Source organism: Mytilus edulis, chromosome 1, assembly GCF_963676685.1.
Source record: "Mytilus edulis chromosome 1, xbMytEdul2.2, whole genome shotgun sequence".
In the NCBI taxonomy this organism is placed as follows: domain Eukaryota; kingdom Metazoa; phylum Mollusca; class Bivalvia; order Mytilida; family Mytilidae; genus Mytilus; species Mytilus edulis.
In genome coordinates, this window is record NC_092344.1 from 28,327,691 (window position 1) to 28,352,995 (window position 25,305).

The following is a 25,305-nucleotide window of genomic DNA, read 5'->3' on the forward strand; positions in this document are numbered from 1 at the left end:
CATTCATACATTTCTAATATGGAAATGATTTGTTTATATCAATAAATAACAAAAATCAATCTGGTTCTAATGAAAACTATATATGATAGATACATTATTTGGTATAGTTGTACCAATTTATAGTACTTTTTTAAAACACCCTTTTTTTAAATTAAATGTACATCAGAAATATGCATACAATTACTTTTTACCTTTTACTTTGTATTAATGTGTTCTTTTCATTCATATTTATGTCAAATAATGTGTTTTGCATTACTAAAGGAACGGCTTCATTGTGTTTTCTTCTTTTGCAATCAATCAAGTCCTTTAAAATAGACATGTCCTTTTCAATGGATGAATCTATTTTATTGATCAATCGAGTATCAGATTTGTTGGGCAATGAAGAATCAGGTTTGTTGATCAATGAAGTATAGTCTAGATCCTCAAGGTCTGGAAAATCACTGATTAAGGATGACAAACCGAAAGAAAAAGACAAGGAACTGTTATTATTATAAAATGATTGATATTTGTTAGCAAAACTATAGGGGTAAAAAGCATGAACACAAAATATGCTTTAAAAGTTTGATATACTCTTGTTGGATCTGGATTATACTAAGAATAAACACTGAATAAACTAGCAATTTTTCTGTAACATTCCATATCCCATCTGATACAAAAGAAATGGCAGATTATTCAATTTCTCAAAGTGCAGTGTTTTTTTATTTCAAATAGAATGTAGACTAAAGTTCAATCAAAGGACAAGATTTTTCAGATTGTTCTATATTTTTTGTTTGATTTTTAAAACGTATCAAGAACCATTTCGGAAGAGACCTCCATTGGAAAGTGTTACTGACAATTTCATAGATCAAAAGACACTGATCGAACAAAATTTCCCAAAAAAAAGAAACAACAATCCTTCCAAACACTCCATGTCCCCGCTAAGAAGATAAATAAAAATTAAAGAAAATTAAAATGTTGAACTGAGTTGTGCAATCTTTAATGTAAAATGACACGTCCCCCATCTGAATGTTTTTTCTTTAATTCGAGATACTCGTGTATGTAGAGTATGGACTTACCTATCTAACGGTTCCCTTGACTAAATTGCTTTTAACTTTGATTCCATTACTTTCCTCTGTATGTCTTCAACTCTAAAGAAGGAGGAAAACTAAATCATTGCAATTCATAGTCCCCTACCGATTAAAAATTCATTGTATTGGAATAAAGTTTTGGCAGAAGCTTTTTCATCTATTTTTTAAAAATTCTTTATTAATCTGATAAATGGACTCTCTTTTAATTCAGAATTATACTTTTACATTGACATATCAAGTAATATTAGACGAGACATGGGGTTCTGCAGAGTCCTTAACGAATTTATGTAATACTTTGTTATATGTATCCGACCACATTAAGCAATAAAATACATTAAAACAAAATCACGTGTTGCATCCCTTTAAGGACTCAAAAACGCCTTTCAGCAACTGCTGCTTTAAATTATTTTATGTAACACTAGTAGTTTACATTACGGATGTTCAATTAAGTCATATTGGTTGGATCACACAATTCATGATGTTTTGGTTTAGATTTAGTGGGCAGATATGGCAGTTTTCACGTCATTTGATATCTTGGGGAGAGTTGTATTATTGTATAGATTACCTTAGCCGTATTTGGCACAACATTGTGGAATTTTGGATCCTCAATGCTCTTCAACTTTGTACATGTTTGGCTTTATAAATATTTTGATATAAGCGTCACTGATAAGTCTTATGTAGACAAAAAGCGCGTCTGGGGTACTAAATTATAATCCTGGTACCTTTGATAACTAGTATCATTGGCATCCCTTTATTTTAATTGGAAAGGCTGAATAGATTTGCTACTTAAACTCATTTTAAGTTAATCTTGTAGAAATCGTCAAACTCCAAACATTGACATGAAGTTGGTCAAAAGATTTTCACAAGCGAAATAATAAATTAACTATAAAAGAAACTTTGTAACTATAAGAAAATTGTAAGAGTTAAAAAAAACATATTGACTACTCAACCAAACGGGATATATCCTATGAAAAGTGTATCTAAGGACAAGATGCTAATAGTCACCGATGGAAGATATAGATTTGGTAAATATTTGTACGCTCTTTCATAAAGCTAAAGCCTGATGTCGGTCTGACACGAACACTCCCACCTTCTCTTGAAAAGTTGGCCATTGACATGAACAAAGTGTTCAAATCGATCTGCATGTCATCATTACATATGGACATAAAATTAAGGAAACGTCAATCTGATTGACAGTAACATTGCTTATTTATTCTGTCACTGTACTCTGAACTGAACGACAAACTAGATGTTAGATGGTAATGTAACAATATAGAATAAAGTAAAATAACAAAAATACCAAACTCCCAGGAAAATTAGAAACGAAAAATCCGTAATCAAAAGGCAAAGTCAAAAGCTCAAACACTTCAAGCGAACGGATAACACCTGTCATATTCCAAACTTGGTACAGTCATAGACTTATGCAGAACCTATCGTTATTTATTGTAAGTAGTTTCTATCAATACAATATTAAACAGAAAATCTTAACATTGGAAATTGCTAAATAATTCTGTCACTAGTCCATGACCTAGGGACAGGGCCCAAAATCAGTCTTAAAACAGAAATGTTTTGACTTGAGCTGATAAACTTTACCATTGTTTAAACCGTCGCCGGAAAAGCATTCCCTTTGTCTCGCTCTCCGCTACCTTCGTCGTAGGCCAAAACGTATGTACACTGAGTACTACTTTCATAACTCGACGGCTGATATTCAGCAAAACGTTCAACCAGTACTTAACTTGAACCTCGTCAGTAATATGAATAAAAATAGGCAGATATTGCATGATTGCCAATGAAACAACTATCTACCAGAAATCAGAGAACGGAAATATTCGCAAGTTTGATAGGTCTCCGTACTACCTTTATCAAGCATTATGTTATAATCTATAAAAGGACCTGATAAAATAAACAACATTTCAAACAAGAAAACACAGGACTGGATTTGAGATTGGAAAATAAACGAAAAAGAAAAACGAAAGGCACCAACCAACGACAACCATTGAATTACAATAAAGTTTTTGTACACTTGTTTTATAGTAAAATGTATAGTCATTCGAGTATCTAAAACATAACTATTTTAAGTTTCATTTAATTATTTCAGTTTGGTTTTCGGCAGGTGAACGTTCACTTGTTAACTTATAGAAAAATAGTAAAAATCTAGTTCACTGCTAGCTCGTATTGTTCATATGTTTTGTTCAGAAAATCATTAAGTGTTAGTTGAAAAAGAGTGGCAAAAAGCTGCCTAATCATCTCATAGATCAATTTGCCAAATTATCTACTAAAATGTCTAAACACTGATTCTTCTTCCATCAAAAAAAAAAACAGCTCGACAATTTTACCATTTAAATATTAAACATCAATTGTTCAAACTAACTATTGAACGGACTAATTTCTTCGCATACATCTATTTTTAAAAATATTTTAAAGTTAAATATTGTTTACGTATGAATAGTTTTATTCTCTACCTTGACAAGTTATACCTGAGTTATTTTCAGTATCATATGGAAGCCTTAGTGCATTTCAATTACTACCCTTTTATTTATATAGTTATATTTTAATAACAAACGTGTTAAGCCAAAAGAGTGTGAAACATACTTTTGTTGGAAAATGTTTACTATTAAAGAAGTAAATATTATACCGTGGATATTATTATTGTTGTGTATATACACAGTTGCACTACAGAATCCTAACCAAAACATTGTGGAAGAGTTCAACTTCATAAAACAAAGAAACAAAGGCGACAAACTGTATCCTCCAAACTGGGAAGATTTAGACAAAAGGCCTTTACCAGTTTGGTATGACAGTGCTAAAATAGGAATTTTTGTTGTTTGGGGAGTCTACTCCGTTCCTAGTGTGTATGACGAATGGTTTTGGTATTTCTGGAAGGGACAGAAGATCCCAAAGTATGTAGAGTTCATGAAAAAAAACTACAGACCCGGTTTCACATACCCAGACTTTGCCTCCATGTTAACAGCTGAATTTTTAGATACTGATGAATGGGCAACACTCTTTAAGTCATCCGGTGCGGAGTAAGTATACACAATTTAAACAATCAAGATAATGTATAATGTGTAACTTCTGTTCCCTTCTGTAAAAAACAAAAGTCATTCTGCAAATAAGGTACATATTTGATATGCATGTAAAAAAAAGGTTTCACCCCATAAAAGACAATATAATGTCTTTAAGTGAAGACCCCTCCAAAATAAACGGTTGTAACAATTGCTACCGCTTATGTCTCTATCATAATGGTTATTACTGTCAACCTGTTAAATTATCATATATTGCAACTTAATGTTTATTCTATATTTAGACTGAATAAATGTATGATTGGAAATCGATTAACCAAATGTGAAAACCTTCTGAAACAAACTATTTGTTTTTGTACTGTTACGAATCACATTTAATGACTAAAGTCAGTAAAGACCCGTCGAAATTGCATTTAATTGATAAATTCAACAACACTTACCGTTATCTTGATGATATTTTTTCGTTAAATAATCAAGAATTTTCTCAATATACTGCTGAAATTTACCCCAAGGAACTTACTTTAAATAAATCAAATGTATTCGATAATAACTGTCCTTTCCTGGATTTAGATATTTCGGTTTTATACGGGAAACTACACACTAAAATTTACGACTAAAGAGACGATTTTTCGTTCCCTATTGTTAATTTTCCATTTTTAGATGGTGATGTTCCTTTGGCACCATCTTACGGTGTTTATATTCCACAACTTGTTCGCTATGCCCGTGTCTGTTGTGACGTTTTTTATTTTAACGAACGCAACCTATGTATTGCTGGTAAATTATTAAACCAGCGATATCGTTACCATGAATTACTTAAAACCTTTACTTAATTTTTCCATAGATATAAAGATTTGGTTTTGAAGTTTGGATGTACCGGTAGAAAACTTATTTCAAACGGGATAGCACATCCTCATTTTTACGGAAATGTTGTAAACCGTGCCCGGAAATTTAGAAATGATCCATGTAAACTTGTTGCTTCTTTAAATAAACTTATTTTTAAAGGTTACCTATTCAACACTGTGATAAGATCATTGAATATTGTTTTTATTGGTATAAATATTGACTTTATTATAAGTAGATTAAAAACTAACTAAATATTACTAGTATGTCATATACATATACATTTTCATGGATCTACAATCTGTCGATACCTGTAACTTGGCATTGCACAAGGTCATGTTTTCTCTGGCTGTTTATGACGTCTTTACACTAAATCCATTGTATGTTGGATGTGTATGGGTTGATTGCTTAGTCTTAGAGGCATGATTTTTTTATTAGTTGTTAATGGCTTTGAACTAGCTATCAGATAACTGCGAGTTCTCTCAGATCTGTTCATTGTGTTTTTTTTTGTGTCGGAATGTATAAGTACCCGACCACGTCCACTTTTATGTTTTGTCTATCTGATGAGTTAAGCCTTTTTCAACTGATTTTTATAGTTCGTTCTTATGTTGTACCAGTATACCACTGTCCCAGGTTATAGGGAGGGTTGGGATCCCGCTAACATGTTTAACCCCGCCACATTATTTATGTATGTGCCTGTCCCAAGTCAGGAGCATGTAATTCAGTGGTTGTTGTTTGTTTATGTGTTCCATATGTTTTTTTCGTTCATTTTTTTACATAAATAAGGCCGTTATTTTTCTCGCTTGAATTGTTTTACATTGTCTTATCGGGGCCTTTTAAAGCTGACTATATGCGGTATGGGCTTTGCACATGGTTGAAGGCCGTACGGTGACCTATAATTGTTAATGTTTGTGTCATTTTGGTCTTTTGTGGATAGTTGTCTCATTTGCAATCATACCACATCTTCTTCTTTATATAGAGTATCAAATAAATGCCGTGAAAACATTTAAAGGATATCATGTATCAATAAAAGCGCAAGGGAAATACATTTCAAATGTTATATTTAAATTGATTTTTGCCGTATTAAGTTTTCATATTGACAATGGTGACCTGTGTTTTATAGACCAATTAAAATACATATTCTTTCGCTATTATACTTTTTTGTGTCATTACTGCCAATTGTATTTAAATAAAGAACTTTTGTGAAAAGTACTATCATAGTAAAATAAGGCGGTGGCTATTTTACCGGCTCTGATTAAAATATCTGAATTCGAGCCGGCAAAATAGTCTCATGATTTCAATAGAAACGGCTATTTTACCGGCACCATTAAAATACTGAATTTGTTGCCGCAGTTGGAAAAATAGAAAATATGTTATTGTGTAAGCGGAAGTCAAGTCTCGTTTTCTACGTTTGAAAATGATGACCAAGTCAGGAATATGACAGTTGCTGTCCATTCGTTTGCAATTTGACATTTGATTCGGTACTTTCCGTTTTGAATGGGTTTTTTTTAGTTCAGTATTTTTGGAATCTTACTTTTTACACATATGAAATTCAAATTACTGACTATTTCAAAAGTATATTTAATTGAAACATTTTTGATTTTTGAAGCTATGGGATTGACTTTGTTATTATGTAGGGATACTCAATATTTTTGTTTTATTTTATTTATTTCTTATGATGATTTCTAAATAGTTATTTACACTTTGACTGATATATGTTTTAAACGATTATATGTTTCAAATATAGTTAGTTGTTTTCTTATTTTTCAACTGGTATATCATTAATTAGTTGATTCTTTTATCTTGACAGTTCACATTTTCATAGTACTTTTCAGAATTATTTCTTAAATATCACTCTTAACACAGAACCAGTAAAATAACAAAGACACTATACTGCTGGTAAAGTAGTCATGTCTATAGCAATATGCTATTTTGTTGACTGGAATTTAGATATGATACCCACTGCCTTATTATGAACATAATTTTGTATTTGTATTTGTAGGTATGTGGTATTTACGACTAAACACCACGAAGGTTTTACAATGTGGCCATCTAATTACTCTTTTAATTGGAATTCGATGGCAGTCGGCCCAAAAAGGGATATAGTAGGTACGTTAGTTTCAGTTTTACTAAAAAAAAGCTTGGATATGAACAAAAGTCTTATAAATAAGCGAGAAATGGTAAATATTTCATTTCAACAATTGTGATGTTGTTTTTTTTTAATCTAAATTAATGTTGGTTTTTTTATTCGAAAAATAGGCCGTGATCATGGTTATAGTAAAATTAGAATATTTTCAATAATATTTTACACCCTTAACGCAGGTATTATTTAGGAACATGGTACTCTCATTGGAGCATTACATTTTTATCGTGAAAATAAACCATGATCATCTTTCATTTTATGGTATTAAAATATCGATATAAAATATTTTAACATTTGAATACAAATACAAATTCTTGTATGAACATAATATTCTGATTTTGTGTATGATGTTGAAAACTGAAACAAAAAGCGTAAAGTTTTTATACTTTTAATTCCTTATACCAAGAAACGAATTCTGCTATTCTTTACGATACAGGTATATAACTTTGTCAGTACCTCGTATTAATGAATCTTTTGAACGAATCAAGTCTGCAGAAAGTAATGGAATAACACTATTTTGTTCCGTTGATAAGAATTTAATTTCAGTTCATATTGCCAAAGCGTGAATATATTTGAAGTTTTTATGCTTGGAGTTTTTGATATCTTATTCTTTTTTTAGGAGAGCTTGTTACATCACTGCGTAAAAAAGACCTCAGAGTTGGACTTTATCATTCTTTGTTTGAATGGTTTAATCCGATGTTTCTGCTAGATAAAGCAAATAATTTTAAAACGCAAGAATTTGTTAGAGTAAGTAAAATACCTTTGTTATATTTTTTTCATCTTATTTCGAATGATATCACATATCAGATAAACCATTGAGTGTTTTAATGGGTAGGTTTCAAATGTTGGACAATTAGTTAATTTTGACGTACTAAATTATAATCCTGGTACCCTTGATACCTATTGAGATTCATCAGATTAATCTAAAAATCCCACTGCGTTTCACCAACCTTCCAAATTTGACTTTTAGACTTTGTTGTTGGGTTTATACCAAACAACAAAATACAACAGTATAGGTAAAAGCGCAGGTAACTCTTTATGCAGTATTACACTCAGTTAAAGTCATTAGGTTACAACTGAAATACTAGACAAAATCTGTCATTTCTTAAACGCTAGGAATCACCTACCGCGGGATAGCTTTCTGATACTACATGCTATGGCCATATAGCACCTCACGGTTCTACGTAATATACACCACATGGCTTTCAAATGGTTAGGTTTCAGTGTTCATGGTGAAACTAAATCGAGACAGGTGCTTCGGACGGACAAAAATCAAAATGCTTTATTCTAATCCTACTGGCCATGAATTCATATTTATCAACTAAAAACAAAACGTACATCTTCGTCACCATGAAATCATCCTACGAGCACTGTCAATGGTTTACATATATATTCCCATATGTGTATAGCTATGTGCAAAATTATTTGTCAGATTTCTTAAGAAGATACCATTTACAAAAAATATACATGTAGAAGTAAAAACAAACACTCGCTAAAAATGTATAAAATAACAATAGAAAATGTTATGGAAATTTATTACTAGGTATATGACATATATTTTATTTCAACAAGAGCAATATTTGTTATCCATTCGTTTGATGTGTTTAAGCTTTTGATTTCGCCAATTGATAAGGGATTTCCTGATTGAATTTTGATCAGAGTTTAGTATTTTTGTGATTTTACTTTTTATTTCCTCAATTTGTAGACTAAAACTATGCCTGAACTTTATGAGTTAGTCAATAATTACAAACCTGACCTAATATGGTCTGATGGAAGTGCTCGGCAACATTCCTCATATTGGAATTCTACAGAATTTCTGGCTTGGTTGTATAACTACAGGTACATGTATATTTACAGATACTGTGGATTTATTTATTTTCGGGGGTACCAATTTTCGTGGATAAAGGAAAACTTGCATGTTCGTAGATATTTAATTTCGTGGTTTTGCTGAAATCTGCATACAAGCCTATAACAAATTTGCTATTCGTTGAACATTTAATTTCTTGGTTGACCTGTTCCCACAAAATCCACAAACATTAATATTCAACGAATAATAATGAATCCACTGTAAGTGTTTTGTACACCACAGATTGTTCATCCGATTTTTTCATTTTCATATAGGTGCCACTTATAAGAGGTAGTTGAAGCAACAATAAGAATACCCATTTTTGCAAGAAAGAAATATCATGGTTTTGGACATTGGCCAATACTCAAATTCAAATGACTGTGTAGCGTCATTTAGAAAGACGTTTAAACTTTGAATTGGTCCAATGCAAAACATACATATCTAATCATCGAATTTCTACTTGCCTTGATTAACATGATGGGTGCAACTAATGGAGTCGGAAAAGATTTCGCTCCAGAAAAACTGAAATGCAACCCTTTGTTTTTGGTGGGGTTCGCATTGCTTATTATTTAGTTTTCTAATACGCCATTCATTAACTTTAAATATACTTATTCTAAAATGTTACCAATTCTACACTGTACAAGCCTTTGATTGGTGTGTTCATCTTTGTGAATTTTGCTTTTTTATCAATGAATTTTAAAAATATTATTTCTAAACAGTTTTGAGTTTTTCACGTCCTACGTACATTCTTTCGATACCTATATGTTTTCGTCTGACTGTTTATGACGTCTTTACATTAAATGTGTATCCATCAAGGTTAGCCAGAAGTTGTTGTAATCAATTATAGTACAATGCCAAAATATATTAAATACACACTATCGATAGGATTTAGGATAACTGTACTTATATAGCAGTATTTCTTTAGTTATCTTTTAATTTTTCAAATAAAAAAATAATGTACATAATTGGGTTGCTTGATATCTTTCAATTTCTTTCTCGTAAGAAAATCTATTTCTGTCTTCTTTTTCCGGCCGAATTGAACCACAGACAGCTCTGCATTACAGGGAGCATTAAAAGCTTAAGTCTGGTTACAGTCAGAATGAAATGTCTGGATCGAGTGCCATGTCCTCATGCTTAGTGTTACCCTATATGCTGACGATTTAACATGTCGATATATACTAATGCCAGATTAGATTATGCAATATTAGCTATTCATATTATTTTTTCCTAAACAATAACGAAGTAGTTTTTCACTTATACTTGAACTAATGAATATTTACTAATAATTTCTTTTTCTTTTTTTTTGTATTTAAAGTCCAGTTAGAGATGAAGTTGTTACTAACGACAGATGGGGCATTGATACAGTATGTAAACATGGAGGTTTCCTCACTTGTTCAGATAGGTTTAATCCAGGTATTATGTCTAAATAGCAGTAGTTGTTGCCACACAAATCAATTGGTCCTCCGATTTATGTTTTCATATACACATTTTGGAAGAAACCACCTCGGGCATTTTACAATGAAAGTTTAGTGAAAACTTGGAAGAAGATGACGTTATCGTCTTGTTAAACATTTTATCATCAAGCAAAAAAGGCGAAAAAAATGTATTGGAGATACAGCTTTCATGTGAAAAATAGCTCATCTTTTAGAAAAGTTTTCATTTGAGATATACTAATCAAATGATTTAATTTTACATTACAAGATAAATCACCGGAGGTTAAGTACATATTTTTTTTCTTTCACTGCAATAGACCAATTGAAGATCAATGCATATGACTATGATACAATCTTCTGCCAGGTGTGTTACTATATAACTGTTCCAGACAATATGAGTAGTTGGGCCGTATGCGTACTTTTTTCAAAATTCAGTCGGATTGTAAGCGTACGGTCTGCCTGATTATAAGAAGTTGGTTAAGTTTATTCGATACAAATGTATATTACAGATCAACATAATTAAAACCTTGAATTAATATTAAAAGTTCAATTGTAATTGGAATAAAAACTTAGTGGTTTCACTATAATTAAAAAAAATAATCTCCTGTATATCACAACAGAAAACAGAAGATACTAGACAGAAATTATCAAAAATCTGTTCAAAATATAATCAAAAAAATATAATCAAAAAGTGTCGAAAACTAATGCAACGATTGAAAAGAGTAGATTAGTGACTGAGAGAAAGGCATCGGGGGTGTAGGGTTGATGCTATTATTGGTAAAGTTGCAAGTTTGTACACATTATCATGTGAATTTGACATATTGAACTCTTGTTATGTTATGGGTTATATCGAACTTTTGACACGCAAAATTGAAACTGCACATTGGAAAACAGAAAGAATGTTACATGCTGCCGCAAAACAAGCAAACTTTGTTCTTGCAAGCTAGAGATGCAAATACAACAAAACATGTAAATGTTAGAAATCTGATGTTTCTTTTGGCAGCAAGTGTCGTGAGATAGGATTTAGATAGACAATTAAATACAGACTTATTTAATTCCAATTGAATGAATGTTAACTTATTCACTTTATGCATCTAATTGTAATAATATTAATTTGTAATACCCAATAAAAGTTTTTGATTAATGTTTGTCTTAAGTAAACCCAAATGGACCAAATACATGTATGATCCATTTCGTACTAAACTGTATGAGTATACTCGTACGGTCCGACCGTACGCGTATGGTCGGACCGCACATGTATACACATACGGTTCGAACACCTATATGGTCTGGAACATAACCACAAATAAAAAAGACTTTTTTATTTCCTTCAAATGAGGTACAGTGACAAATTGATATATTTCAATGCAATACACCAATCAAAACAAATTTTTATTTTAAAATTTAAAGAATGCAAATCAATTAGAAAGTATGGATTGTAATGTTTTAATATAGGAAAGCTTCAGAAAAAAAAGTGGGAGAATGCCATGACCATTGATAAACAGTCTTGGGGATTTCGAAGAAATGCAAAAATTGACGAATTCCTCACTATAGAAGAACTTATTGCTACCGTTGTTAAAACCGTTAGGTGTGTATGTTTTGAATAAAAAGGTTATTTTTTTCATAATATCTGTTATTAAATTTACATATAAACCATGATCGCTCTAAAGAAGTCTTATGTTTAAATTTATTAGTGCATGTCACCATCTGCTAATTTCACGCATTTTTTACCAACCGCAAAAAAAAACTTTCCGGTTAAATTCAAATTCAAGTCAATTTGATATTCATAAGACAACGAGTGGAATACATCAAAAAGATTAAATGAAACTTGATATTTTTTTTAATCGCTACTTTTCAACGCAAATCAAAACCAAAAGTTAAATAGCTCGCATTGATACCCGTTTTGCTTGCAATGTTTTAGTTGTGGTGGAAATATCTTAATTAATGTAGCTCCATCATACGATGGTACTATACAGCCAGTGTTCCAAGAAAGATTGAAACAAATGGGTAGTTGGCTGCAAGTCAATTCTGACGCCATATACAGCTCCTTTCCATGGAAATATCAAAATGATACCTTCACTCCTCGAGTTTGGTAAGTATTTATTGCAATTATACAATGTATGTTCAGATTTCGAACAAAAAAGAGAATTTCTACATTACTGATGAAACCATTTCCTTATTTAAAGGTTGCATGATGTTTGGTTTAGGAGATTCTGCTAAGTTGTAATATACATAAGTGTATTGCGGATACATGCTATTTTCTTTTAAGGTACTAGGAAATTAGGGCATTATGTCTAATTATAGTACGGTGACCAGACCCAATATTTTTTTAATTTAATCGTCAAACATACTATATGGCTATATAATGTATCATTGGATTCTGAAAATTGAGTACTATTGAAATATCGATGTCGTCAAAAAGAAATGAGGTAACAATTTTGCATAAAATGAGGTCAAAGATCAAATTCTGGTTTTTTTTTATTCCATACTTTCAAAAGTTGAAGAAATATATAAAAATGTAGCTTTAATTCTAGATACAGACATTTTCTTATATCAATTATCAATGAATTATCTGGAAAATGTTAAAAAAAAAAAAAAAAGGATAAGAAATCGATTTTTTCTGGAAATTGGCGTTTTTCAAATATTACACAAGATCAACACATATTCTGTTAAAATTACGGCAGTTACCTTGCCGGCTGACATTCAACCGCATCAATAAATGATAAATATTATTTTCACCTGCATCCTTCTGTCATGAAGGCATATTTTGCATAAGATCATTCATGAAATTCCAAAAAGCGCTCCATACTTCGAAAATATTTACAATTCAACATTCCAATTAAACAGATCCACACATCAGGGTTATATCTTCTGGTTAATTGTCAAGGAACATGATTTAAAATTTTCTCGTAATTCTGACCCTTTACAGGATCAAAGCCCCGTACATGTAAGGTTTTGTAGTGAAAAAACACATGACTCTTTCACATGCAGATTTTCCTTTCAATGAAGACACAAGATCCTGCAAAAATTCTGCTGAAATATGCTCTTTAAAATACACGGGGTGTAATGCATCATTTTACCTTCGCCAACCTTATTCTAAAGGTGACCGGATAGGGGTTCAGCAATGTGTAATGCGGTTCAATTTTTTTAATTTGAAACGAAGTACTAAAACATACTGTTTCAGTGCCGTTTCACAGGAAGGTAACATGACTAAACTTACATCTTTACTAGTGGCAAACTTGAATAATTATTATAATGGAGTGTTTTTAAATAGATAGTTCTGATCATAAACCTTTGAAATAATCTTTCATGCCAAAACAAGGGCTTCATCATTGTCAATATTACCGAAACTCTAAAAACAACTGAAATAGTCGTGCGTGTCCTCCGAAGTCTTGTAGACAGTTTGTATACTTGTACCTACTCCAAACAGAGACGAAGTTGCGTCGCATCTGGCAAGTGCATTTGCAGCAGTTAATAGTTTACAAATTGTTAGGGAGAGATAGACACATAGTTATTGAATGGGTGAACATCTCCGCCCATCATTTACACTGCTAATGTTCCACATCTGCAACCACAATTCGCTTGTATATGTCTTATTTTTTATAGTAGCGAACACACAGAACAACTGGAATTGTATAAGAGGTCCGTATGAATGTTCTTCCACTCTTTCACATTTCCCTAAACTCCGTGTCAAAGTTTCAGGCATTGGGTATATGCCCTATCTTGAGTGCTGAACAAGCTACGACAGCCATAAACAGTGTTGATGTAAACAACTTTGACAATTTCGGAATTAACAAACGTTCTGACTATGTAAAGCTCTCATCAGGTGGAATCTTATGGGATTTCTCAAAGTTTTCCAGTCAGAAATACTTCTCCGCTCTTTAATCTGATACACTTTGATGGAAGCTGCATGTAGTCGATGCGCTGCGTTCCCTTCCGGCAGGCTTAATATAATTGTTTGTGTCGTAGCGGTCAAAAACATGTGCTACTATGTGCGCCATAGAAATTCATTGGGACATATTTTTAATAGTTAGCTGCAAGGTCGCCGTATGTTTTACCTTTTTTAGCATTAATGAATTGAACCAATGCCATACCATCTCTTATGTTAGTTGTGAGTGATGGTATAAAGGAAGATAGGGAAAGTGCACAAAAGACTTAAGATTCGAATTGCTTCACAAAATCCGAATTGCATGATTTTCTCAGTGTGTCATTTTGAAAAGGGGATAATGGAATGGGTGCGACAATACATGTTCTATGATTAAATCATCTCTACATTTTGCCGAAATCAGTGCACGTCTATATCACAAGTTATGGTTTTATGCGACCTGAAAGTATTTCCCCCGATTTATATTTAAGGTATGTGTTTGATTTTGATATTGGAATAAACAAACTCCTTGTGATCTTAAGAAATAGCACTAGTGATAAAATGTTAAGACATGTTCAAGTCTTCCTCGGCAACTGTGAGCAAATAACCTCAAATATGTATTGAAGCATGCATTTAAGAAGAGATATTGATAAGACATTGAGGGTGGGATTCCACACCAAAGGTATCAGTCATGGATCATTTAGATGGTTCACAATGGCAATAAGATGTTCTTCATCTCTTTCCATTGCTGTTGGCTTTGTTTCTTCTTGTGAATTTGCATAATTTGCAGCAATTCCATCCCTTTTCAGCATTACAGGACTAATGGATTCTATGAAATGTCTAGTAAGGGTCCATCTAACGAGCGCAGACTTTTGATTTGGTATGCCTACAGTGCCACCTAATCCCCTTGAGCCTTTTATAACGGTATTTTCTGTTGCCATGTCATAGTACTGTTAAAATGTCCAGGAATCTGTCTAACAAACAAAGTAGCCATCTATTAAAGGTGATCGAATGTTCTCAGAAAATTGAAGCATATCGAGTATCCACCTTCGTGCGGTACGGTTGGGTACAAAAATATAATGTTACATTTGTGATGATGATCTCAAGAAGAGACCAATTTCCTTCTCGTTCTGCCCTAACATTTGACAGCTAAATGTCTACTGATTCAAGGAACACATCCCAGTATGTAAATATAAGTAATACATCACATCCCAATTGCGTATATGTATCTATAAATCTATAAGAGGCTGTACATGAGCTTTTAATAACTCCGTCATATGAGCATTATGAATTTTGTCTGGCTTAAATTGCTAAAATAGTGCTTCTAAGACAAATGAATTTGATATCATTGATGAATAAAGATACAAATGTATGAAATATCATAAAAATGTTAACAATTTTACATTTTGCTTTAAAAAAAATTGAAATTAAATTGGAACGTACTCTATTAAATGCAAAGTATTCGTAGTGTTAAACTTTCACAAAAACTCTTTAATAACGAATCAATTTTGATAAACTTTATTTGAAATCGTTAAAATAACTCGAATAAGGTGCAACAATAATGCATATAATAATAGAAATCATATTACGGATGTTATTTTACAATGTTGACCTCAAAACTGTTCTTAGTCGGATTTTCGTTCAAGTAAACTAACGTATTTCAAAGCCCATTTTACGAACATTGCGCCGTACGATTTTTTGACGACAAGTCAAAATGTTAAGTTTAACCTTTAAACTACCAATACTGTGATTTATGGCCGTATAGTCCGAATGACAATTAAACTCCTTAAATAAGCGATTTTCCCTTACTCTGTCACCGTAATATTACGGCTAGAAAGGAGTCAATGTCTGAAAGAATCGTTTAAAGATTTCTCATTTCATCTGAGACACTAAAATATATATAGTTACAAATAAGCCCGCATATTTCAAATTGATTTCTTAAGTAAAACATATATATAATATAAAAAAGTTGTCTTATGATATATGATTGCCAATGAGACGAAATTGCACCAAACTAACAGAAGTACGGTGACAAACAAGGTAAATTTGAAAATGTAATGGAACGAAATACCTCACGGCTAATTTTGGTCTGATGTTGTAGATAAATATAATATCCTTTGATTAAGGCATGTCGAAGAGTGCCAAAGTGTTGCAGATTTTTTAAAAGGGGGGATTTAAAAAAAAATCGCAAATTTTAGACATTTTGGACAATTTCTCTGTAGTCTCTCATGTTAACTGAGAATTTTTTCTATGGACGTATGCTATAGGAATACTTCACGAATGCAACTAGTCATATTTATGTCTGATTGCCACAGATTAGCGATACATGCCTTCGCTTGCAATATGTAAAAAAATTAAAAAAATATCTTTATCTACGGAAATTATCGACAAAACATATTCACAATTAAGATTTATCTATGCAATAATATATGAGCACATATAAAGATATCATTAGGGAAAGTTTTGTTTAAGGTAGCTGAATACAAAGATTTTTTTACCTCCAATCCCTTACCTTTGAAATGCTGTAACTTTCTTATGAATGCATAGACAATAATAAAAGAGGTATATATAGATAGATAAAATATTAATCTTTTAAATGAATGCAACAATTTTATTATGCAATCATTAGGTAATTAATTATTACGTTTTTAGTGGCAAAATCTAGGTAAGTTCACTTGAATGAATTGAGCTCTATCATCTCTTTTACTATACAGAAAATTTTAACGAAATCTTAATCAACACACCACGGGCTTAAAAGTATGTCTCAGATTGTCTCTATGGTATTCTATTATCTCATCTATTCTCAAAATCAACCCTCTAGGGATACCAATGCAGAAGCGGAAATTTGGTGAAAAATATTTTAGACACAGTTAACATTATAATTGGTTACATAATTGTTGCATGATACTAACATTGCATTCATTTGAAAGAGTAATATGTTAGCTATCCAAAACTACCACTTTTATAAATTTTCAAGTATTATTAAGAAAGTAACAGCATTTTTTAAACTTGGGAGTTGGAGTTATAAAATCTTTGTATTGTGCTACCTTAAATGCAATAAAGAACAGAGAAGAAAAACGAACTGTAATGTTAACACCCGGTCCATGATGTAATGAAACAAATGATGAAGTTCTTGGCTGATTATTTAAACTTAAAAGGATGTTAGAACTATACAAATTAGTCATCATGTTCATGACACTATATCATATGAAGTTTGTTTTTATGGTATTAAGTAAATCAGTACTTGAGCAATAGCACATTGAGAAAATGTGTCCCCCTTTTTTTATAAAACAACGACAGACATGGTTGTCGTTTGTTGATGTGGTTCATAAATGTTTCTCGTTTCTCGTTTTTTATATAGATTAGACCGTTGCAATAGTTTTACACTAATCATTTTTGGGGCCCTTTATAACTTACTGTTTGGTGTGAGGCTAGGCTCCGTGTTGAAGACCGTACTTTGACCTAAGGCTATAACGGTAAACTTTTACAAATTATGACCTGAATTAAGAGATGTCTCATTGGCGCTCATACCACATCTTTTTATATATATAAACATTGGAATATATAGCAGACTTGAAAGCCCGATATATATATATGTGAATAACAAACAAACACGATTCACAGAGATATTACGCTTCAAAAGAAGCTGTCTAGGTATAATTATAATACACTGACACTAGACATCAATATACACAGCAATTTGAAAAGGTGACGCAATACTAGAAAAAAAATGGATGTCATTGTATATGGCGGCAACAATACTCATGGGTTTATTCAGATCCCCCATGTACTGATTGACCATTGCTTCTGGGGTGATTTTGATTTTCACTGCAACAGATGTGTCAATATAAGAACCAGTTAGATTGACAAATTTTGATACATGCATATTTTTTTCCGACCCCTTGTAATTGTCTTCTTTTGCCAATGTTGATTATAGAAAACGTGTCACATCCTGTAAGAGCGCGAGCTGCCGTTGGTGTGCCAGACATCAGGGATCCAATAAATTAAAAAAAAGTTGCAATATGTCGTGAATAGGTAAAAATAGTCTGGTGGCTATGGTTGGAGAAACGCCTCCAGTCTGAAATCACATTTCATCATTTTTTGCCATCTATGGAAAAGATCTTATTAGAAATAATACATAACGGTCTTGATTTTAATATGATGCAACCCCTGGAATAACTTTTCAATATCTGTTCATTGGCAAACAGATGCGGCAGAATAATTATTGTATCTGCCTCTTCAGTTACTTACATAACCTGCACAAAATTGCTTCAGTCTTTATAATTTGAAAAGATTCCGCTAGAAACATTTCTTCATTTTCTTGCAAATCAAAATCATTGTAGTGCGATAGTGCATAGTTATCTACAAATCTCATCAACCCATGTTTATTTTCAGGTGCACAAAGAAATTTTTTACTATCTCTAAATTAATGATATGCATTCAATGACTTGAAGGACACTTGATATCTACCACCATTTGAAATAAACCTTATTCTCCCTTTGACGCTTTCCCTGTTTCGGGGCCTTTTATAGCTGACTATACGGTATGAGATTTGCTCATTGTTGAAGGTCGTACGGAAGTCTATAGTAGTTAATATCTGTGTCATCCGGTCTCTTGTGAAGCGTTGTCCCATTGGCAATCATACCACATCTTCTTTTTATAAACACCACTATCCCATATTAGGGGTGTTGGGCGCCCGCAGACATGTTTAACCTCACTGTCCTAAGTCAGGAGATTGTTATTCAGTGCTTTTCATTTGTTGTGTTACAGTTTTGTTGTTCATTTTATACTTTGTACATTAATTAGGCCGTTGTTTTTCTCGTTTGAATTGTTTTATATTTGTCAATTCGTGACCTTTTAATAGTGACTATGCTGTAAGGGCTTTGTTTATTATTGAAGGCCGTACGATGACCTATAGTTGAAAATGTATGTGCAATTTGTGTCTCTTGTAGAGATTTGTCTTATTGGCTATCATACCACATATTTTTAGATTATGGTTTTAAAACCGTCTTTTGCCAAATCTAAATAACTGTTTTACCTTTTTATATAAAGACTTTGGACAATACCAATACCATCTATCCTATGTGGGGTGTACTGAATTTTGATAAAGGGATATCACACACTCAGCTTAAGTATACATGTCCGTTCAGTATCACATGAGAGTGCATTGTAATCATTTTCCATATGAAAATAATTGTCATCTACTATTAACCAGGCAAACTATTTATCAGAGAGGTTGGAATACATTGTAAAGATAGAAATAATGTAAAATTTCGAACGATCGTAAATGCCTTTTCACAATGTTTTCGCAACATGAAAGATTTGTAAGAAAGTGTAACTCGCAAACTATACGACAACGAAAATGTTTTTTTTTCTTTCGCAAACAGATCATCATGTAGACTTTCTATTAGTTTCTGAAAAGCAACATCATGGCCCGACTAATTTGAAGCATCAGAAGCATTTTTTTTTTTAATTTCATCAAGTAGATAACAATGCATGCTTAATGTTGAAGCGGCTCAAGTTGTCATTGAAGTTATTTTTTGAAGAGTAAACACACCACTGGATGGCCTACCTGATAATTTGTGTCATTTAAAATATAATCTGCACGCTTAAATGACTCGACATGCCTTAATTGTTTAGCTTGTGGTATGACTTTTGTATCCAGAATAGATATTATTACCAGTCATGGTAATGCCATGGAGCGTGTTTTAACGAAAATTTATTCATCATCACACGCATTGTTTTTTCCCTTATTCAAATGCATCAAAATGTTTTCCTCTTGTACATGTAAAGGCTTAACAACATGACCTAAGGCCACACCAATTTATTTTCTTGTTCTACGGATTTTTGGACTCCAAAAATTGGGGCGAGCGAGCGATTTGAAAATTTTAATAAAAAAATATTTAATTTGCAAATTTTTGAGGCGAAGCTTAAAAAGTAAAGGCGAGCGATTATAATTTTTTTTTGTAAACATAAAACAGTAAGTTTTGACTATATTAAAACTTGATTTATCACTTGTACCTTGACATTTCTTTAATTTATGAAGTATTTTTTCCCTGTTCAACAAGAAATAATTGAATAATCAAATCTGGTCTATGTATGTGTGACTGACAATGAGACAATTTTCCATCCAAGTCATAATCAGGTTCAGAACAACCCCTTAATGTTATGAATATCCCTTTTATGAGGGTTCAAAATATTAAAGTTATAATAATTTTTTTTTTGTAAAAACACTTTTACAAAAGGGCTTATATTTTCCCAAAGAACTATATTATTTGGTATTAAATGGTCAAAAAATATCCAAGAATTTTGTAATATTCCTGGACTTTAACAGTTTAATATTATTCAAAATAAGTGGACCCATCCCTCTTTTAGAAAAGTTGTTTAAAATATAATGTATTTCTCCTCTTTTTGAGTAAAAAATTCTAAGTTGTCAAAGGTTTTGTATAGTTGCACTGTACAAATCCTTATCTATTTTCTTTTCTACAACAGACTGAACAGTAAACATGGTAAAATGACCCTTCAAGGCCCTTGTTTGATGAAGGGTTGGTCCCAACCTGAAAATAACAAACATAGGTCAAAGTACGGCCTTTTACACAGTGCTTTGATCAAGACCAACCAGCAAGCTATAAGGGACCACAACTTAGTATTGTACACAATTCGACAAGGAAAACCAACGATCTAAATTATATTTCCAAACGGGAAAATACCAATGAACCACATCAACAAACGATAACTGCTGAACGACGGGTCTCTGAATCAACCATGCACAAACCTGCAGCGGGTATGACCGTCACCATACATTATAATTGCAGTTGAAGGCAAATCCTTCAGAAGTTCTTTGTACTTTATTTTAACAACGAACATTTTTTTATAGGGAATATAAGTTAGGGGGAAAGAAACTAACGTTTTGTTCTGTACTGGTATTTCTATTTATATCGGAGCACTCCCGCTTGGAATAAATTGGTTTCATGCTGAAACAAATACTCTCGCAGATATTTACAGTGTTGTGGGGTGCTGATAGGGTTAAAATCGTTATATAAAGGCTAGACTAATGTTAAATAACAAATGTTTAGATCTTAATATAATATTTACAAAAAAAGGTGCGGGAAATAGACATGATTTCATTTCCGGATGCGGGAAGCGGGAACATAATAAAAATTAAAAAAAATCTGTTTTGAAAAAAAAAGGTGCGGGCGGGTCCGTCGAACAAGGAATCAATTTGGTGTGGCCTAAGCACTTGTTTTTGTTAAATGGAATTAGCACTGCCAGTATTTTTTCGGAATTTTCTGGATGTGTTCCAATGTGGTTTGAAATTAGTCTTTTCGAAAAACTTACCAAAAATAAAAGCACCTCAAAAGTTATTAAACCTTAGCATCTGTACTTATTCAAGCACACAGACACAACTATTGATTCAGATTGTTATTCTTATTTATATAATTTACGAAATGCATATAAAATTCATTGTGAAAAACACAGCATTCCATATGACAGGGGAAAATAGAAAAACGGAGTGTTACATGAATTATTGAGGTGAAAATTGTATAGTAATACTGCGATGTTATGAGTTTTACAAAAAGGCTTGTAAAAGTTAATTTGAATGCTCTATCAAACTTTTATATATCAAAACTTCTCACTAATGTTTGAGAAAATTTCCTATTAGTGATATATTTGTAAGAAATGTAATATACTTTGACAGACGATAAGTTTGAAAAAATGTTACATACATTTGAAAATCGTCCAATTCAATCAATTTATATATTCTTCTGAGTTTGATGTCAAATAAATACTGATACATCACTCTGTCATCTGATACCAATGTTGATATCTTCATTCGGGAATTTATTATCAGCGTTCCCGTGTTTAAAAATGAAAAAGAAAAAAATCCGAAAGTCATACTTTAACGCGATTTTACAAAAAAAAACTGCACCGTGGGTAAACTCTACGACAGGGCCAAAATGAAAGTATAATGTTTACTCTATCTTCATGTGGATTTTCAGCCGTGAGATATTTCGGTCCATTAAACTTTTTAAATAAGCGACTTTTTCACTCCACTACAGACGATAGTGTATTTATATAACAGTGTCATTGTACTTTTTAACAGGTATACTGAACAGCAAATAAAGACCACCAACGCCGTTTATGCTATGACTCTAGATTGGCCAGAAAAATATTTATATCTGCAGTCTCCAATTCCAGTCAAGGACAAGACATTTGTATATCTCCTTGGAACAGAAGGTCAACTTGGGTGGACAGCCTCGCCACAAGGAGGAATCAATATAACTATTCCGTATATACCGTATTCCAAAATGCCATGTCGTTGGGCATGGGTGTTTAGATTAGAAGGTTTGCAAAACGGTTGATAGTGTACATGTCTTTGAAAAGTAAACTATTTTTTTAAGTTATCGACCAACTGATTCATTCTTAACTAGTTATATATTTATATTGTATATTTCACTAATGAGTATATGTTTACAATGTCAGCTAATGCTTTTTATACCAAAAATTTCAATTTATTACATTTAGACAATGCTTTTAACTCTCAAATGTGTTTAAGCAATGATAAAAACAAACTAGATATGACATTAGAAAAGAGTTACAAGTACTATTCCAACGTACAAGCTCGTTAGATTTTTGTTCTCATTTCTGGCTTATTCAATATGACTTATTTTTTGTTTCTTTTTTTGTTATAAATCAGGCTGTTGTATTTTTCGTTTGAATTTTATCATATTGGTTTTTTTTTCAGAGTTGACTTTACGGTATGGATTTGCTCATTAGTTACCTATAGTTGCTTTAATTTCCGTCATTTTGAACTTTAATGGATGGATAGTTCTCTTATCGGAAATCTTCTTATATATTCCTATTAAATGTTAAATACGTAAGAAGACTCGTAAAAATATAACTTACACGTAAGACAAATCTAAATTTTCTTATCTACAATAATCATATATGCTTTTCCTTAGTCCAAATAATTATGACGTCTTGAAAGGCTATTATAATTTTTTTTCTTTGACGCCTTACATCGATGTAAGGCGTCAAAGAAAAAAATTATAATAGCCTTTCAAGACGTCATAATTATTTGGACTAGCTTTTCCTAAGATAAAACAGGTCACTGAATACCACAATATTTACCAAAAGTAGAGATTAAAACTAGTCTGAAATGCCCAAGAAAATTTTGTTTAGGGACGACATCAAAAGTTCAATGTAGGATAATAAAACTTAATTCACATATTTTTTTCACTGACCCCCACATCCCCCCATTTAACTTAAATTGGGAAAAATTGATTTACCAATAGGGATATATGTAAAAATCGATTTTAGATATACAAAGCTTGCAAAATTCCCCCCCCCCCCCCCCAAACTTTTTGATTTAAGTTTTTTTTATCCTACATCGATCTTTTGATGTCGTCCCTTATTGAACTTCTAAAATTGTTTTTTTTTATCTTCTTTACATTGTTGTCTGAGAAGTCAACTACCGTTATAGACTTTTAAAATTAACTGAAGATTGACAGCTTTTGAGTCTTAGGAACATGAACGTACCGAACAATGAGCCGCTGCACAGTAATTCCGTACTTAGATTAAATAAATGTCTGATGATGTATTAACAACTTTTATATATATCTAAAATGAGTATTTTTCATTGTAACAATAAAGAATTAAAAGAGGAGCGAAAGAATAAAGATCTTCTTCAATTTAGTTCCGCACAATAATGACGTGTATTACTAGTAATTCATTCCTCGCCAACAAAATACATATCAATGGCACTGAAAAATCAGCTGGTCGAAAAGATGACTGAAAATTTCTACCCTCTACAATACCAATCACTTGACAAAAATTAATTTAAAACAATAGTCAAATATGCGATAAAATAAAATTGAGAATGGAAATAGGGAATGTGTCAAAGAGACAACAACCTAACCACAGGGCAGACAACAGCCGAAGAACATCAATGGGTCTTCAATGCAGCCAGAAACTCCCGTTCCCGGATGAGTCCTTCTGCATTAAATTATTATGTTACTAGTTCAGTGATAATGGACGTCATACTAAACTCCGAATTATACACAAGAAACTCAAGTTAAAAATCATACAAGACTAACAAAGGCCAGAAACTCCTTACTTGGGACAGGCGCAAAAATGCGGCGGGGTTAAACATGTTTTTTGAGATTTCAACCCTCCCCCTATACCTCTATTCAATGTAAAAAAAAAAAACGCACAACAATACGCATAGTAAAACTCAGTTAAAGAGAAGTCCGAGTTCAATATCAGAATAGGTAACAAAAGAAACTAAACAAAATGACAATAAAACATACATTAACAACTACTAGCAGTTACTGAAATGCCAGCTCCAGACCTCAATTAAACTGATTGAAAGATCATGGTTTCATCATATGAATATCAAGCACAATTCCTCCCGGCTCCCGTTAGGGGTTTGGTATTATACAATCATAAAATATATAAGAAGAAAATAACCCGTGTCATGCCAACAACTGGTTTTAGAATAAATATGTTTAATTCCGATGCAAGAAACTCACAAGTAAACAACAAAGTGACAACACCAAAGCAAAACAAACCCGACGAAACGATAAACCACATAATACCATACACAATATAGAAAACTAAAAAATGAGCAAAAACCGGGGTTGACCTCAGGTGCTCTGGAAGGGCAAGCAGATCCTGTTGACATCTGTTGTGTTGCAAAGTAAGTACACACCTGTGGTAAGTCTTAGAACGTCACATTCGAGCAAAAAAGGACGGGATTGTGGTAACAACATTTCAAACACATCCATCGTCATCTGTGAAAAAAATATATCCATACTTGCGATGGCGTCCGTAAAATTATCGAAAGAAGAATTTCAACTTCACCACTTGAAACTCTTGTTCAAAGAACTTCCTTACAAACTGCAACCCTTTATCAAGGAATTCAATATAGGAAATGCAACTCTTAAACATGGTACATGTATTAACTTGGACACATACTCCATATACAGGTGCTGCTGGAATGTTGCTACATAGAAATAGAAAGATCATGCATGCACATGTCACCGGGGAAATAAGGGTGACTTGTGGGGTCGTGCAACAAGAGCCTGA

General features: G+C 32.3%; 1 protein-coding gene across 1 annotated transcript; it reads left to right on the forward strand.

Annotated features, from left to right (window-relative positions):
* Nucleotides 1–3,656: 3,656 nt before the first annotated feature.
* Nucleotides 3,657–23,879, forward strand: LOC139528933 (plasma alpha-L-fucosidase-like). The gene is made up of 8 exons (XM_071325184.1): nt 3,657–4,093; nt 6,933–7,039; nt 7,693–7,820; nt 8,779–8,912; nt 10,235–10,332; nt 11,808–11,940; nt 12,274–12,444; nt 22,322–23,879. Exons 1-8 carry the CDS (start codon nt 3,672–3,674, stop codon nt 22,578–22,580), a joined length of 1,452 nt encoding a protein of 483 aa, XP_071181285.1. The 5' UTR covers nt 3,657–3,671; the 3' UTR covers nt 22,581–23,879.
* The last annotated feature ends 1,426 nt before the right edge of the window (nt 23,880–25,305 follow it).

Bases quoted from the DNA above. Each gene is read 5' to 3' on its own strand.
- LOC139528933 (XM_071325184.1), top strand. From the start codon at position 3,672: ATGTTTACTATTAAAGAAGTAAATATTATACCGTGGATATTATTATTG. The intron at 7,821-8,778 runs GTAAGTAAAATA...CTCAATTTGTAG, and splicing joins AAACGCAAGAATTTGTTAGA to ACTAAAACTATGCCTGAACT. The intron at 8,913-10,234 runs GTACATGTATAT...TTGTATTTAAAG, and splicing joins GCTTGGTTGTATAACTACAG to TCCAGTTAGAGATGAAGTTG.